At 44.5% G+C, this 18,466-nt stretch overlaps 1 protein-coding gene across 1 annotated transcript in view; it reads left to right on the top strand.

Moving 5' to 3' along the window:
- Window positions 1-18,466, top strand: part of slc29a4 (solute carrier family 29 member 4) — an 86,255-nt gene that overhangs the window by 30,824 nt on the left and 36,965 nt on the right. Inside the window, exons 6-9 of the mRNA XM_034190548.1 lie at window positions 4,182-4,256; window positions 4,393-4,652; window positions 12,278-12,398; window positions 12,586-12,773. Of these exons, the coding sequence (XP_034046439.1) occupies window positions 4,182-4,256; window positions 4,393-4,652; window positions 12,278-12,398; window positions 12,586-12,773 (644 nt within the window). The remainder of the gene's footprint in view (window positions 1-4,181; window positions 4,257-4,392; window positions 4,653-12,277; window positions 12,399-12,585; window positions 12,774-18,466) is intronic.

The raw sequence follows: 18,466 nt of genomic DNA, 5'->3' as shown, positions 1-18,466 counted from the left end.
AGCAAAGATCTGGCACTCACTCTTCCCCCGCACCGACCGTACGATTGTGCCATCGATTTGATCCCGGGCGCTGAGTACCCGTCCAGCAGGCTGTACAACCTCTCACGTCCGGAACGCGAATCAATGGAGACCTACATCCGGGATTCCTTAGCTGCCGGGCTGATCCGGAACTCCACCTCCCCGATGGGTGTGGGTTTCTTTTTCGTGGGCAAAAAAGACGGCGGACTCCGTCCATGCATCGATTACAGAGGGCTGAACGAGATTACGGTTCGCAACCGATACCCATTACCTCTGTTGGATTCGGTGTTCACGCCCCTGCATGGAGCCAAAATCTTCACTAAACTCGATCTTAGGAATGCGTACCACCTAGTTCAGATCCGGAAGAGAGACGAATGGAAGACGGCATTTAACACCCCGTTAGGTCACTTCGAGTACCTGGTCATGCCGTTCGGTCTCACGAACGCCCCCGCGACGTTCCAAGCTTTGGTAAATGACGTCTTGCGGGACTTCCTGCATCGGTTTGTCTTCGTATATCTGGATGATATACTCATCTTTTCTCCGGACCCTGAGACTCATGTCCAGCATGTACGTCAGGTCCTACAGCGGTTGTTAGAGAACCGGTTGTTTGTGAAGGGCAAGAAGTGTGAGTTCCACCGTACGTCTTTGTCCTTCTTGGGGTTCATCATCTCCTCCAACTCCGTCACCCCTGATCCGGCCAAGGTTGCGGCGGTGAGAGATTGGCCCCAACCAACAAGCCGAAGGAAGCTGCAACAGTTCCTCGGCTTTGCGAATTTCTACCGGAGGTTCATTAAGGGGTACAGTCAGGTAGTTAGCCCCCTGACTGCCCTTACCTCCACTAAAGTCCCCTTCACCTGGTCGGATCGGTGCGAAGCCGCGTTCAGGGAGTTGAAACGCCGGTTCTCGTCTGTGCCAGTTCTGGTGCAGCCTGATCCTAATCGCCAGTTTGTAGTGGAGGTGGACGCCTCTGACTCAGGGATAGGAGCCGTGCTGTCCCAGAGCGTGGAGGCCAACAAGGTTCTCCATCCTTGTGCCTATTTTTCCCGCAGGTTGACCCCAGCCGAGCGCAACTATGACGTGGGCAATCGGGAACTCCTTGCGGTGAAGGAGGCTCTTGAAGAGTGGAGACACCTGTTGGAGGGAGCGGCGTTGCCCTTCACGGTTTTCACGGACCATCGGAACCTGGAGTACATCCGGACCGCCAAGCGGCTGAACCCCAGGCAAGCCCGCTGGTCGCTGTTCTTCGGGCGCTTTGACTTCCAGATTACATACCGCCCCGGGACTAAGAACCAACGATCGGACGCACTGTCCCGGGTGCATGAAGAGGAAGCCAAGGCTGAGCTGTCGGATCCAACCGAGACCATCATCCCCGAGTCCACTGTCGTGGCCACCCTCACCTGGGACGTGGAGAAGACCGTCCGGGAGGCCCTGGCAAGAAACCCGGACCCGGGGACCGGCCCTAAGAACAGATTGTACGTCCCACCAGAAGCCAGAGCTGCCGTCTTGGACTTCTGTCACAGGTCCAAGCTCTCCTGTCATCCCGGAGTGCGTAGGGCCGTGGCAGTTGTCCAGCAGCGCTTCTGGTGTGCGTCCCTGGAAGCCGACGTCCGGGACTACGTCCAGGCCTGTACCACCTGTGCCAGGGGCAAGGCAGACCATAGGAGGACCACGGGCCTCCTCCAGCCCCTGCCGGTGCCTCATCGCCCCTGGTCCCACATCGGCCTGGACTTCATCACGGGCCTCCCGCCGTCCCAGGGCAACACCGCCATCCTCACAATAGTGGACCGGTTCTCCAAGGCGGCCCACTTCGTGGCCCTCCCGAAGCTCCCGATGGCCCAGGAGACGGCAGACCTCCTGGTCCACCATGTCGTGCGTCTGCATGGGATACCATCGGACATCGTATCGGATCGTGGTCCCCAGTTCTCCTCGCAGGTCTGGAGGAGTTTCTGTAAGGAGCTGGGGGCCACCGTGAGTCTCTCATCCGGGTACCACCCCCAGACAAACGGCCAGGCAGAACGGGCTAACCAGGAGCTGGAGCAGACCCTTCGCTGCGTAACCTCCGCGCACCCGGTGGCCTGGAGTAACCATCTGGCCTGGATCGAGTATGCCCATAACAGCCAGGTCTCGTCTGCTACCGGCCTCTCCCCGTTTGAGGCGTGTTTGGGGTACCAGCCCCCTTTGTTCCCGCTTGTGGAGGGAGAGGTCGGAGTACCCTCGGTCCAGGCCCACCTCAGGAGGTGCCGCCGGGTGTGGCGGACCGCCTGTTCTGCCCTGTTGAAGGCTCGGACGAGGGCCAAGGCCCATGCGGATCGCCGGCGTTCCCCGGCCCCTGCGTACCAGCCCGGGCAGGAGGTGTGGTTATCTACCAAGGACATACCACTCCAGGTCGAGTCACCAAAACTGAAAGACCGCTACATCGGACCGTTCACCATCCTCAAGGTCCTCAGCCCGGCCGCAGTGAAGCTGCAGCTACCAGCTTCACTGCGGATCCACCCCGTCTTCCATGTGTCCCGTTTGAAACCCCATCGAACCTCACCACTTTGCACCCCAGGACCTGCACCGCCTCCTGCCCGGATCATCGACGGGGAGCCGGCATGGACTGTGCGTCGGCTCCTGGACGTCCGTCGGAAGGGCCGGGGTTTCCAATACCTGGTGGACTGGGAGGGGTACGGACCCGAGGAACGCTCCTGGGTGAAGAGGAGCTTCATCCTGGACCCGGCCCTCCTGGCTGAGTTTTACCACCGTCACCCGGACAAGCCTGGTCGGGCGCCAGGAGGCGCCCGTTGAGGGGGGGTCCTGTTGTGTGGGCCGCTGAAGAGGAGGTACTGCTGGCCCACCACCACCAGATGGCGCCTGCTTGGAGTGCGGGCTTCAAGCACGAGAGGGCGTCGGAGCAACGGAGAGTGACAGCTGTCACTCATCATCTGCACCATCTGTCACTCATCTTCCACATCACCATAAAAGCCGGACTACAACTCCACCTCCCCGCCGAGAAATCAGCAACCAAGAGGTAACCTTCTCTGGGGTAATTTCTCTGCTAACTGAACTCTTCTTTGCAGCCGTTTGCCCTGTGGTGTCCTTATCAGAGCTGGAGTAAGGGCGTGACCGCGACGACTTCGCATCACGCTCCATAGCAGATAAGTGGTTACACAGGAGCTGCACGAGTGTGTGATTGGAGGTGGAGTTGCTCCCTCCTTAAAGAACATTATCTGTGAGTGGACTACTGAGTGTGTGGATTCACACTCACCTGGATTTTCTCTGTTCTCTGCCAGCAGTACCAGGGTCGACAGCCGAAGGCAGAGGCCACCTGGGGACTCGGGACTTGGCGGCTCCGGTGTTCTTCAGGCCCGTTGGTGGTGGAAGCTGTGTGGGAATCAGCTCTTCTCTCGCCAGAGGTCTTCTATCTTCGAGCCTGCCCACACGGCACCTGGTGTATCACTGGCAATCCGTATTTCTGTCTGTATTCCGTTGTGTGTTTCCACAACATTAAATTGTTACTCGTTGGCTTATCCATTGTCCGTTCCTTAGCGCCCCCTGTTGTGGGTCCGTGTCACGACACCTTCCCAACATCTTCAACCTAAAAAAAAAAATTCAACCTAAAAAAAATTTCAACCTCATTAATTCAACCTAAAAAATTCAACCTCAAAAAAATTCAACCTAAAAAAAAAATCAACCTCAAAAAAATAGAAAACCAGGGAGAAGCGATCAATTCCTGTCTCAATCATCCAACATCACAGATTTATTTCCATAAACGTTGGATGATTGAGACAGGAATTGATCGCTTCTCCCTGGTTTTCTATTTTTTGAGGTAGAATTTTTTTTATTTTTTTTTTTAGGTTGAAGTTTTTGAGGCTGAATATTTTGATGCTAAACAAATTCAGCCCTAGAAAATCAACTTCAAACTTTGATTTTGATGCTACAAAAAAATTCAAATTCAAACTCCTGCTTTCTGTAAATCCTACAGGAGTCACTGACACTGTGGAAAGTAGGAGTTTATAACACTCCATAGTAATTACTGACAGGCTGAAGGTGAGAGCCACTTCTGTGTCTCATGTGGCCTTTGTGAGTTCAGGAAGTCGTGACTCTAAATAAATTGAGCAGATAAAGTGTTGACTCTGTTACAAGATGTTTACTCCCACAACACCTTGTTCATCCCTTTCCAGTGCAGCAGTCCAGTTTCTATGGTTACATGGGGATGCTGCCCAAGAGGTACACACAGGGGGTGATGACCGGAGAGAGTAAGTACACACATACACACTCTGAATTTTCCACATTCTTTGTTACATGTTTTCTCCATTATCCTCCATTCTTATACATTCCTCATCTTCCCTGGTACTTTTATTTCTTTTTCCTTACTCTCTCGCTCTCCCCCAGGTACAGCCGGAGTGATCATCTCTCTGTCACGCATCTTCACCAAGCTGCTGATCAAGGATGAGAGGAGGAACACACTTATCTTCTTCCTGGTCTCCATCGGCATAGAGATGCTTTGCTTTCTGCTCCACCTGGTGGTCCGCCGCTCCCGCTTCGTCTGTTATTACACAAACCACTCCCAGGCTAAAGGTCAGGGCAAAGTTCATGACCCCCGTGACAATGGGACTGGATACAGGGTTCACCATGATGTCACTGCAGAGGAAGTAAGATTTGTAAGTGGAGTTGTCTCCAGTTTGCTTGAACATACTTCATTGCACAACTTGAACTGTCACAGGGTCACATCAGGTCTGAATCATGTGCCGGTGCCATGTGTCACTGCATCCACCACATGCATCTCACTACAGAACCCTCCTTCTTCCTGAATGGGCCAAACATGACCATGCAAGAAGTATGACTCACCCGGGTTTCCAGACATAACTGTTAGGAAACTGTTAGTAACTCCGAAGAGGTCTTGTTCGAAAACATCCAGTCATCAGGAGGGTATCTGCAAGGGAGAAGGGGAAAGTTTACAAGAGGGTAGGGCTTAGAGGTTCAGGCACTGACAAAAACACAGGAGATGGAGCTGGAGGTGGCAGAGCTAAAGATGATGAGATTTTCTTTGGGAGTGAGAAGAACGGATAGGAATCAGAACAAACATATTGGAGGGACAACGCAGGTAGGACATTTTGGAGGCAAAAGGGCCTGATTTACTAAAGGTTTGCATATGTAAAAACAAGCACAAACCCATAGATCCTGTAAAAAATGAATTTCACAAAAAAAAAAAAAATGTAGTTTACGAACAGCGATCATTGATTTTGTCTTTCAAATGAGCAAAATAGCACATAGTATCCATTTAACACGTTTGCCTTCATGAATATGCAATTGAACATGCAAATAGGTGAGATTTGAAAAAACAACATGATATATCAAAGCCAAATGCAATTTCATGGACTGAAATTGCATCTTTAATTTTACACATTTAAAACCTTGGTGCTAAATTACCCAGTGTAAATCATGCATAGATCTGAGTCAGTCATTCCCCATGAACTATTTGGGTATGCAGTTCTTTATTTACGCACAATAATCTTATTTAACACAGAAAACACTACGATTTTATGCATACACTGCGCATCCAGTAGCAGCGTTCCATGCTTGGCTATTTATTTAGTTGCAGAACTTCGCTATCGTCACTGAATTTTATGTTTATTTTTGCCTACTCTTTGCTCACCATCTTAAGGGCCCTGTCCCACTGGCGTTTAGGAGGATTTGCGGATGGAATGCGCACAAAAGTGGCCCACATCCGCCAAACAACCGCAATAACCGTGTAACATTCCTGTATGAGTCGGCCGCCATCCGAACACGTCCGTGATCATCCGCAGAGGCAAGCATGTCCGCAGCCAGGATTTTTGAGCGACTCAAAAATCCTGCTGCGGATGAGATCCGCATCACTGCCGGAACACATACTGAAGACATACACAGGACATACACAACCAACGCGCCGCATATCCCCTGTCATCCACTGATATCTGCAACCGACGGGTTGGCGCGGCTTGGCGGCGGACCGGGACAGCATGCAAAACAGATATGACGCGTGCCCAGCACGGCCACATCACAGTCACAAATGGTATGTCGCGCATGCAGACAGAGTGGGCACGGATGAAGCGAGTGCATCACGGCTGCTGTGCCCCTCATGGGGGCGCCTCCGCGGTCGCCTTCGCTTCTGTTCCCTGTTATATACATTTTTCTTCCTTATGTATTCGCTGATCCACCCTGGGACATTTGTCATTTCTGCCCACCTTTGTTGCAGACGCTCAGCTTTTGTCTCCTCATTTCATGCGCAAATCCTCCTAAACGCCAGTGGGACAGGGCCCTAAGCCAAATTGTCTTTTGAAACATCCACTGCTTAAATAAAATTAAATGTGACATTTATCATGACTTCTATGTGCTAGAAATAATTCAAATTCAAAAATTGTGTGTGCTTCTGTTCAGTGCAGCCCCCATGCAGAACTAAACTAAACCACGCACAGGAGGTGACAGCATTATTGAACATAAGATAATACGTTACGTAAGATTACGTAAGATAATAGAATCTTAATAATTAATGTAAATAACTATATATATATTTATTGAACGTAAGATAATACGTTACGTAAGATTACGTAAGATAATAGAATCTTAATAATTAATGTAAATAACTATATATATATATATATATATATATATAATATACACATACATACATGCTTTGCATTGGGATACCAATTAAACAACTGCAAAATATACTGAAGACAATGTTCATATGGCCGAGGGTATTTTAGCATCGTGTTATATTTGATTTGGCAAATGCTCAGTAAATTACATTTTCATTGAAAATGTGTGGGTTTGTCTTATTTTATCCATAGCTGCAACTGTGGCAGATTGAATTTAATTTTGCTCTTACAGTCATTAACATACACAAAATCCTCATTTCCATACTGTGTCTCTATCATGTTACCACCCACTGTCACGTGTGCAATTATTCTTAGTAAATTACAATCAAATATTCATCGACTCAACATGCAAAGCATTTGAATGCTCATACAATTTAGAACTCCTATGGGATCTTATCAGACACACAGTCACAGAGGTCAGATGGAGATGGTTTGGACTTACAAACATCTCCATCAAAAAATGAAAAAATAAAAATAAAAGCATCAATGGTACCAGCACCACAGCAGAATTTACTAAACAATACACAAATGCAGAAAAATTTCTAATTTTGGGGGCAGCAAACTCCTTTTTCAATGCCAAAGCTGGTATTTCTGAATCTCTTAGGCGGTCCGTTGACATTCATTCCATTAATGGATGTCCTGATTGCAGCACTTAAGAAGCCAATTTCCCCATTTAATGTAGCTTGAGGAAGAGCTGCTTCTCAAATTAAAGTTTCTTGTGTGATTAATGAGTTCTGTGCCATGTCCGTGTGGAGGAACGGTTGCATTTATGAATGTACGTGAGTTAAAACTGCTCCAATTTACTTAAAAAGTGATGCAAATAATTAATTGAGTCCATAGGATTTATTCATGGAATAGTTTTGACTGTGTTGAATGTTTGGTCTCCAAACTGACTGTCAAACAAGGTCAGTGTCCACTGGATTCTATAACATACGACATGTTACCCCACAGCATGATAACACACGGTGCAAACTATTTCATTTATTAATCCATTTACCTCCATCAGTAATGTGCATCACTTTTTACCAATACTGGAGCAAGTTTAACTTTTGACCCCTGGATAAACTTAAATTGACCTTTGTCACCATTTTTTGCTGTTTTTTGCTCCATAACTCCAAAAACATTCAGTCATAGGTAGTCAAAACTATACCTTCATGGTCAGACGAATGATGTGGTTTGGTTTTCAGTGTAATTTGAGCATTTTTAAATGTTGACCACATGCAATTCTCCATTTACCTGACTTGGCTACAGGTACCACCTTCGGATAGCTATCATACAATGTACTGATGCACCCACTTTTGGGGGTCTGGCCCAAGGCCTATATGAGCATTGGGGGCGGTAAAGGTGGAGGAGTATTTCAGGGTGAGATCAGCATATGAAAAGGCACACATGGAATTTGAGACTTTCAAGCAAAAGTTAAAAACTTCCTGTAAATAGTGGAGTTCAAGTCAAGCAAATGAAAGCATTAAAGAAGAAAAAAGAACAAAAACTGAAAAAGAGCAGCAAGGCAGCCAGGCAAGGAGCACAAAAATGATTGATGAAGAAAGACAAAAAAAAAAAAAAAAAAATGAATGTGAGCAAAGAGCAGAAAAGGCAATAAAAGACTTTTATGAGAGAGAAAGAAAAGAAGAAAAGAAAAGTACAAGAGTTTGCTAAATACATTTTGCTCTTGTGTTTGTAGCCAGAAGACTTGGAACTAATAATTCTCATTAAACTGTGTGTCTTCAGAGGCAGCAGGCCCTGAGAGGACCTTCAAAAGAAGACACGGCCCCTCAGGCTGTCTAATTTTTATGTGTTTTGCACGAACACACAAAAGGCAAGAGTGTGAGGAATGGTTCCCCTGTGTGCACGTTAGCGTGCGTGTCTGCGGGTTGATTTAGGAGGATGCTTTGTTCTGGCAGCACTGTACATTTACAGGGTAATCAAGAAGAGTGAGGCCTTCTGGCAGGCAGGTCCTTCTAATCAACTAATGGATCTGTGTATGTGTGTCTATGTGAGTGTGTGTGTGTTCACACACACACACTTATTTGCCTCATACAGTGAGGCAAATAAGTATTTGATCCACTGTCGATTTTGCAAGTTTTCCCAACAACAAAGAATGTGGAGGTCTGTAATTTTTATTGTCAGTAAACTTGTGAGAGACAGAATCGAAAAAAAAATCATCAGAAAATCACATTGTATGGTTTTTTAAATAATTAATTTGCATTTTATTGCATGAAATAAGTATTTGATCACCTAACCAGCAAGAATTCTGGCTCTCAGAGACCTGTTAATTTTTCTTTAAGAAGCCCTCTTATTCTGCACTCTTTATCTGTATTAATTGCACCTGTTTGAACTTGTTACCTGTATAAAAGACACCTGTTCACACACTCAGTCAATCACACTCCAACCTGTCCACCATAGCCAAGACCAAAGAGGTGTCTAAGGACACCAGGGATGACAAAATTGTAGACCTGCACAAGGCTGGGATGGACGACAGGACAATAGACAAGTAGCTTGGTGAGAAGGTAACTGTTGGTGTAATTATTAGAAAATGGAAGGAACACAAGATGACTGTCAAGCGTCCTTGGTCTGGGACTCCATGCAAGATCTCACCTTGTGGGGTAAGGATGATTCTGAGAAAGCCCTCCCTACACGGGAGGACTTGGTCAATGACCTGAAGAGAGCTGGGACCACAGTCACAAAGACTACCATTAGTAACACATGATGTTGTCATGGTTTAAAATCCTGCAGGGCAGCAAGGTCCCCCTGCTCAAGCCAGCACATGTCCAGGCCGTTTGAAGTTCACCAGTGACCATCTGGATGATCCAGAGAAGGCAAGGGAGAAGGTCATGTGGTCAGATGAAACCAAAATAGAGCTTTTTTGTATCAGCTCCACTCACCATGTTTGGAGGAGAACAATGCCAAGAACACCGTCCCAACTGTGAAGCATGGGAGTGAAAACATCATACTCTGGGGGTGCTCTTCTGCAAAGGGGACAGGACGACTGCACCGTATTGAAGGGAGGATGGATGGGTTCATGTATCATGAGATTTTGGCAAACAACCTTCTTCCCTCAGTAAGAGCATTGAAGATGGGTCATGGCTGGGTCTTCCAGCATGACAATGACCCCAAACACACAGCCAGGGCAACTAAGGAGGAGCTCCGTAAGAAGCATTTCAAGGTCCTGGAGTGGCCGAGCTAGTCTCCAGACCTAAACCCAAGAGAAAATCTTTGGAGGGACCTGAAACTCAAAACCTGAAATATATGGTGAAAGTCTGTATGGAGGAGTGGACCAAAATCCCTGCTGCAGTGTGCAAACTTGGTCAATAACTAAAGGAAACGTCTGACCTCTGCAATTGCAAACAAAGGTTTCTGTACCAAAGGTAAGGTCTGTTTGTATGAAATACTTATTTAATACAATAAAATGCAAATTAATTATTTAAAAATCATATAATGTGATTTTCTGATTATTTTTTTTTTAATTCTGTCTCTCACATTTGAAGTGTACCTACAAGTATGATAAAAATGACAGACCTCCCTGTTCTGTGTAGGTGGGAAAACTTGCAAAATTGACAGTGGATCACGTATTTATTTGCCTCACTGTATGCATATGTTATCAAAAAGTGTGAAATTGTACGTGACATAAGAAGAATGTGTCTCCAAGTTTGTTTTGTGGCTTACTGTATGAGGGTGCACGGCAGCGGGATTATTTGCAGTCCAGTCTGTAGTCTGTCTCACGTCATTACACCAACCTGCAGCGACACATCGATCCTCTCAGAGTTGTTGCCAAAGCTGATGTCATACAGTTAGAAAGCCAATATTTATGAAAAATGAGAAAGTTCAACTGCAGAAGCTACTGCAAGTGCTGCATTTTTTCTGAGAGGTGATCACAGGAAGGCAGGGGCAGATCTAGCTTCAGGTGTGGGGAGTGATTTGGGGAGTCCGGGGCATGTCCCCTCTGAAGATTTTTCAAAATCTCTAACCTTGTTCCTGCATTCTAAGAATCTGGGAAGCTAAATACTGCATCTTTAGTCATTGCTTTTAAAGGACGTGTCATACCAAAATTATAACAACTTAAATTTAGGCTGTTAGTGACCATCCGATGATACACCGGGATTACTTTGTGTACTTCTGTGACTGGTCTCAAAGTATACAGCATTCGCAGCAAACAGCTACAGAGACTGATAAAAACAAAGTACTCATGAGTGTTTTTCAGACTGTTTCCAACAGAGTTTACGTAGCTTTGAGGAAAACGTCCCAGCACGTGCTTGAATAGAATGTAGTTGGTAACATTAAGAACGGAGCCGTGGATTAATTGCAAGGTTTACATACCTGTGATGTTATTATGATGACTCATTTTTAAGTGAGAACTGTTCATTTTTGATGCTGTCATGGTAAACGTGCACGTCCATCGTGAATGCAGCTTGTTAAAAATGAGATTCAGCTTTGTGCATGCTTATAAGCGTTGTCATTGATATAACTGTGAAAAATCTAAGAAAAACATCTGTATTATCAGAAAGCCTGAAAAACAGTGGAGAGTTCCGTGGGCACGTTCATATTGGTAGCTATAACAGGGTTAAAACAGCATGCTGGTCTGGTACAGAGAACAGACTCCACACACATCGAGATCCAAAATCCAACAGACTCCCTGGAAGTAAAATAAAATTAACAAAACCTACCAGCTGCACTGAGGAGAACAAAATACAAAAGGATAAAACTGAACACGGTACTCACCCACTTGTGCAATGATTGATGAACAAACTTTTCTAACAAATGTTATGCTTGTCACTTTGTGCTTCTGCAAGATTAAATATGTAAAGTCGACACCATCAAAGAAGTAATCACGGACTGATCATGAGTGGTTGTCAGCCGGAGAATCATGTCCAGGTCCACATAATCTAAGAAGTCATCACGCACAGATCCTACACAATTGGCAGCCAGAGAATAATGTTCAGGTTCACACCATCAAAGAAGTTATCATGCATGGATGGCACGCTTTTGCCAGCTGCAGAATAATGTCCAGGTCCACACCATCAAAGAAGTCATCACGCACGGATGGCGCATGATCACCAGCCGGAGACCAATACCCAGGTCCATGTCATCCTCCTGTGGGCAGATGTCCTCCATGGTTCTGCTGTGATTAAACCCACCTCTGTGCATGGGGGCTGACTAACGCTGCCAGCAGGAGATGTTTTCCCATTGTGGTCCTGATTTAGAAGAAGAAGAAAAAGGATAAACTGGTGCAGACAGGTGTGTCCAACCCACTCCCTATGAGCCACAGCTGCTGTAGTCTTTTGGCTTCTTCCAAAAACAGCTCTCTATCTGATCATCTCTGCTATTTTTGCATGCTCCCACAGCAGCTCCACCATCAGCTCCTCACATGGTTCTGCCACAATTCTGGCGTGTTAGATAGAAAGTCCATTATCTCCTGAAAATAACGTATTAATGGAACCAGAAACAAGGATCACAGCTCAAAGGCAGAATTTACATAATTTAACAGATCCTTCTTTAACTCAAGGTCGACCTCTCCACCATATTTCACTGAAATCGGTTTATTTACTTTTGAGATGTCCTGCTGCCAAATGGAAAGATAACCATTCAAATATATCCTCCATCATGGAGATAATAGGAAAACTCTCACGTTATGTGTTTTTTAGGGTAATGGTGTTACGGCAGCGGCATCTACTGAAGGCATCAATGAGGACTTTGTTGGTGGAACATATGTGCGATTCGATGCCCCAAAAACCAAGATAAGGAGGAGCTGGCCTGGCATCCGAGGTGTGTGCTCTTCTCTCTCTCTCTCTCACTCTCTCAGTTAACCTGTAACTCTGAAAGTTGAATTTGAAATGTAAAAGCATCTCCTGGTAATGAGAGGTTGTTGACTGTATTCTCAGTAAATTTACCTGGATTGAACAAAGGGGTTTGTGTTTATTAATCTGCTCCCATTTCTGCTTTCTGTCACCAGACATGATCTTGCATCGGTACGTGGTATCCCGTGTGATCTGGGCCCACATGCTGTCTATAGCGGTGACCTACAGCATCACTCTGTGCCTGTTCCCCGGGTTGGAGTCTGAAATACGAAATGTCACTTTAGGAGAGTGGCTGCCCATCCTCATCATGGCCACCTTCAACATGTCAGACTTTGTTGGCAAGGTGAGGTAGCAAATAACAAACTGTGAGACTGCATAGCAAAGTACTCAGTGTTAATTAACTCACAGTGTTAACATTAAGACGACTAGGTAATAGTACCCAGTGCATAAAGATGATAATGGCTACACCAATGTGACATTTACCCCCAATGATCTTGACTGACCTCTTTCTGACCTTGCTACCTAAGTGTGCCCCAAGTTTGATTCAGACTGGGTTGAAAATCGAATTCCTTGACCTTGTTAAATACCTTTGCTAAAATTATTATTATTTTTTTAAACACTAATTTCTGGGCTAACCGTCATTGACATTGGTAGAAATCAACAAAAAGAGCCTGAGACACAGACATGACCTCGATGCAAATGATTGACCTGTGCCAAGTCTGACTTAGCCATATTTGTGGCAAGTTTGGTGCAAATCAGAGTTTGAACACCCCCCCCCCCCACACACACACACACACCACCTGTGCCAAAAACAAACCAAAAAAAAAAAAAAAACTTTTTTGACTTTTGACCCCAAGAACCTTGACCCCTGTGATTAATCTTTGGTAGATTTGATGTTGCCTGGGTAATTCCAGAACCTACAGGGTCACCCCCCCATAAAAACAGAACTCCTCAAACTTGTAATAAATTCTACAAACTAAACTTTAGTCTGTGTACAATCATTTCTCAATCATTTCTTTGCATAAAAGTCATGTTCTTTCAAAATTATGCTCCAAATGGTCTGATTTGTTGGCAAAATAGGCCTCCAGGCAAAATGTCTTCTCCTTGGTTGACCAAGACGATTGGAACAACACTCTTCCCCAACATGCTGTTTTTTACTCTGGGTCACCACAGCAGATTGGATTGGTGCAAGTTTTACGCCGGATGCCCTACCTGACACAACTCCACATTACATGGAGAAAGGTGGCAGGGGTGGGTTTTGAACCAGGAACCTTCCACACTGAAACCAAGCACACTAACTACATGGCCACCACTCTAATGACCTTGACATTTCCAAAACAAACTTTAAGACCAATTCTGGAGTAAACCCACGTGCACATTTCTCATATATAAAACTTATACGCAGGTGCAAAAAATTATAGGCTGTTCATCTACAATGATCTCCAATGCTTAATCTTGCTTGATCAGCTCCAGGATGATCAAAGACAGTCTGGATTTACCGGTAAGTGCTGTGACAGTTAGAAGATGCCTGTGTGAAGCTAATTTATTTGCAAGAATCCCCCGCAAAGTCCCTCTGTTAAATAAAAGACGTGCAGAAGAGGTTACAATTTGCCAAAGAACACATCAACTGGCCTAAAGAGAAATGGAGGAATATTTTGTGGACTGATGAGAGTAAAATTGTTCTTTTTGGGTTCAAGGGCCGCAGACAGTTTGTGAGACGACCCCCAAACTCTGAATTCAAGCCACAGTTCACAGTGAAGACAGTGAAGCATGGTGGTGCAAGCATCATGATATGGGCATGTTTCTCCTACTATGGTGTTGGGCCTATATATCGCATACCAGGTATCATGGATCAGTTTGGATATGTCAAAATACTTGAAGAGGTCAAGTTGCCTTATGCTGAAGAGGACATGCCCTTGAAATGGGTGTTTCAACAAGACAATGACCCCAAGCACACTAGTAAACGAGCAAAATCTTGGTTCCAAACCAACAAAATTAATGCCTCGCAGATGTGAAGAAATCATGAAAAACTGTGGTTACACAACTAAATACTAGTTTAGTGATTCACAGGATTGCTAAAAAAGCAGTTTGAACATAATAGTTTTGAGTTTGTAGCGTCAACAGCAGATGCTACTATTATTGTGAACACCCCCTTTTCTACTTTTTTTTGTTTTACTAATAGCCAAATTTCATAGCCTTAAGAGTGTGCATATCATGAATGCTTAGTCTTGTTGGATTTGTGAGAATCTACTGAATCTACTGGTACTTTGTTTCCCATGTAACAATAAGAAATATACTCAAAACCTGGATTAATCTTTTTAGTCACATAGCACTACTATTATTCTGAACACTACTGTATATGAAAGTCAGTGGTAGAGTGTACCTTAACATGGTTTGGACATAAGTGTGTAATTGTTTTGACATTGTTTCTATCAGGGGTCACTGACCCTGACCCTGTTGCTGGAGGTCATCTGCTCTGCAGGGTTTCTATGTACCACAGCTGATGAGTCAAGACTGGTTTTTCCTTGCTCTTGCTTGGCTGAGCACACATGACTTTGTTAATTAGCGGTGGGTGGAGCAGGAAGCGCTGGAAACATGCAGGTCAGGTGAGCGTTTGGCAGAGCGGGTACAGGCTGAAAACCTGCAGGTCAGGGGTCCCAGAGGACCAGGATTAGAAACCATTTGTTTATAGCAATACTACAGGCAAAGACCTCAGGGTGGGTTTGAACCCACAACCTTTCAGTTATGAGGTAACTGCGCTGTCAGAGAACCATCAAAAGCAACAAAATTCCATTATCTCATTTCAATCTCAACTGGTGAACAGGCTTAAAATGACACCTCCAAAGAAATTACTCTTGAGTTGAGTTGTGGGAGTTGAATCAACACCCACATGATCAACTCAGTGAAACGAGAGCAGTATTCTGCAATATCTGATGCTGAAAGTGTTCAAATAAAAACTCTAGAATTTTAATAGTCCACTTGTTGCTGAGTGTGGTTTAAAGCTGTTCAAATTAAGAAATAAGGTCATCTTTCATGACTGTATAAATTTAGAAACAGCTGTCTTCAAAAGATCTATTTATTGGCTGTATAATGGTTTGAGTGCGTTTCTACAGAGTGGTGCTATTTTGACCTCCTGTCACAACATCCTACCTAGACAGAATCACTTAGTATTTGTTTGAATAGCATTTTAGCATGCAAAAATGAATGGTGGCCATGAATGCTGGTAACATTTCAGTTTAGATTTTCTTTTGATCGACAGAAGACCAAAAGATTAGGGAGAAAAAAGGCAAAAAAAACTACATTATCCAATTTTTGTCAAACCTAAAACGTCCGCAGAATAATTAATGCTAAATATTTACACATTTGGCATAATATTTACAAACATCAAGCTAAATATTAAGCTAAATGTTGAGACAAATATGCACCTTAATAAAAGAGCTCATTGTTCCTCCCAGAAAGACAGATTAATAAAGTGTCTAATGACAGACATTTAGCATGTAAGGGCGTGTTTATTCAAATTTACAATTCATGGATGTTTTGTTTTAGAATTATATTGTCGCCTGTGGTCTTTCGATGTCAATTTTAGTTGTAGGTGCACTTCTAAAATATTTGAAAAATTTACTTTAAAAAAATGGCTGTTTGGGGCAGCATGGTGGCTTAGTGGTTAGCACTGTTGCCTCACAGCGAGAAGGTCATGGGTTCAATTCCCGTGGCCTTTCTGTGTGGAGTTTGCATGTTCTCCGTGTGTTTGCGTGGGTTTCCTCCGGGTGCTTCAGTTTCCTCCCACATCCAAGACATGCGGATTAGGTGGATTGGAATCTTTAAATGTCCATAGGTGTGTGTGTGTGGTGTGTCTGTGTTTGTTTGTCTGTTTGTGGCCCTGCGACAGACTGGTGTCCTGTCCTGGGTGTACCCCGCCTTGCGCTCTATGACTGCTGGGATAGGCTCCAGCCCCCCGCGACCCATAACTGGACTAAGCGGTAGAAGATGAATGAATGAATGAAAATGGCTGTTTTGTTAAAAGAAATTGGGGAGGGGCGCTAGGAGGGGGTCTTGCCCAGGGAGTAATTCAGTATAGAAGCGCCACTGAGCAAGATGCAGGATTTCAGTGAATTCCTGGACTTGGCCATCAGAAGTCTAGCTTTGAAAATGACAGTGTTGAACTTGTAGAGAAATTCACTTATCTCAGCAATGACATTCATGTCTCTGTGTCCTCGGCCTTTGAGATCAATGGACTCTTCGGAAGAGCTTATGTAGTTATGAGGTTTCTGGACAAAAGGTGTTTGGCAATGATTACTACCTTTGCAGGAAAACAAAGGTCCAAACCTTTAGGGTCTTGGTGCTTCCTGTTTATTGTATGGTTGTGAGACCTGGACGCTAAAGAGTGAAGTCTCTTTGGAGGATCCATGTATACTACAGGAACATCTTGCACCTGTGTGTTTGCTTTAGTAGTTGGTAGGTTAGACCTTACTTGTGTTAAGTGCCTTGAGGCAGTTTTGTTGTGATTTGGTGCTATATAAAATGAAATAAATTGAAAATTTAAATGGCATCATTCAGCTATGACAGTTTTACCTTTGTGGTTCATTATCCAGGACCCCAGTGGGTGGAGAATGCCAAGGGGACAGCCATGTTTCACCTGGCTCAGTGTTACTTTCGAAAAATGGAGATGGATCAGTTGCCTGAGTGGGTAGTTGCCATCTGGATCGTGGGTGGTTCTGTGGTGTGGTGGACATGGCAGCACGTGGCACCAATAACTTCACTAGATCCCTATAGGATAGAGTAGTAAATATTCATATTTAGTGAATATCAGTTATAATTTTGCTCAGCAAAATTTGTAAAGTACATTTTAAGCCATTTTGTTAATCCAAGAAAACCAAGAACCCACTGGAGGGTACATTAATAAGGGCACCTTCACACATAGTACAAATGTGATCGAAGTGTGCATGAAGTGCGCTTTAGCAGCAGCCAAGCTGCCATTGGGCTGGGACCAGATTCCAGCAGAGGACCGTTTCCTATCGGCTATCTGTGCAGCTGCCAGGCAATAAACCAGACCGGTTAGCCTCCAGGACCAGCAGCGGCTTAAACATTGGGACAGGCCCTTCTCTCGGGTGGTGTGGTAACTGCTCGAAGGGCTAAGGTAAAACCTTTTTTTCTTATCACTTCATCATGCCAAAAAAAGCCATAAGCGGAGACTTGGACAAAATCAAACAGTCCTTGAACCATGTCAGATGAACTCAGTGGAGTGGGTAAACAGCAATCTGAATTGCTGGTTTACTAAAGAAGGTTTAAGACCTCAGAAAGCAAATGCAAGAGAAGGACAATAAAATCAGAATACTGGAAAAATCGTGTGGATGAACTCAAGCAATACACTAGAATGGAAGATGTAATTGTAACAGGACTAAATATAAACATTGGTCATACGCGAGGGCTGTTGCCATTGGTAATTGTGCCGGTGTCAACGAGGATTTGCAGGAAGAAATTAATCCCTGGAGCATCAAGTCATTAATTTTTTTTCTTCAAAGGACATCCACATTAACAATAGTCACATCGCAGACTGCCACTCATTACAAGAAAAGATAATAAGTCTAAACCTGCCATTATTATTCGGTTTTGCGGACAGGAAGTTCAAGAATGAGTTGCTTCGACAACAAAAATGCTACGAGGACCGGATGTGTATGTAAATGAACATTTGACAAAGAAAAATGCAGAGATAGCCAGACAAGCAAGACCCTTGCGAAAGCAGAAAAAAATACAAGCAACCTGGACCAGAAATTGTAAAGTGTGGATTAAATTAAATCGAACGCCAGAGGAGGCAAAAGTTATGTTGATAAGAGAACGTTCGGACTGGATCATTTTAAAACGATTGTTGAAACTGTAAACAATTTGGTTGTTTCTTGCTTGGAGTGGTCTTTTCATCTTTGTTATGGGACAAATTTTGAGTAATTATATCATGTTTAGGTTCATATCATGAAGTTAGAACTTATTTAAATGCATCTCTTGGTCTGTGGTTTATATTTCTTTTATAATGATAACTGA

This window comes from Thalassophryne amazonica, chromosome 16 (assembly GCF_902500255.1).
Source record: "Thalassophryne amazonica chromosome 16, fThaAma1.1, whole genome shotgun sequence".
Taxonomy (NCBI): Eukaryota; Metazoa; Chordata; class Actinopteri; order Batrachoidiformes; family Batrachoididae; genus Thalassophryne; species Thalassophryne amazonica.
The sequence above is the reverse complement of the archived record's forward strand: the minus strand, read 5'-3'. Positions and strand labels throughout refer to the sequence as shown.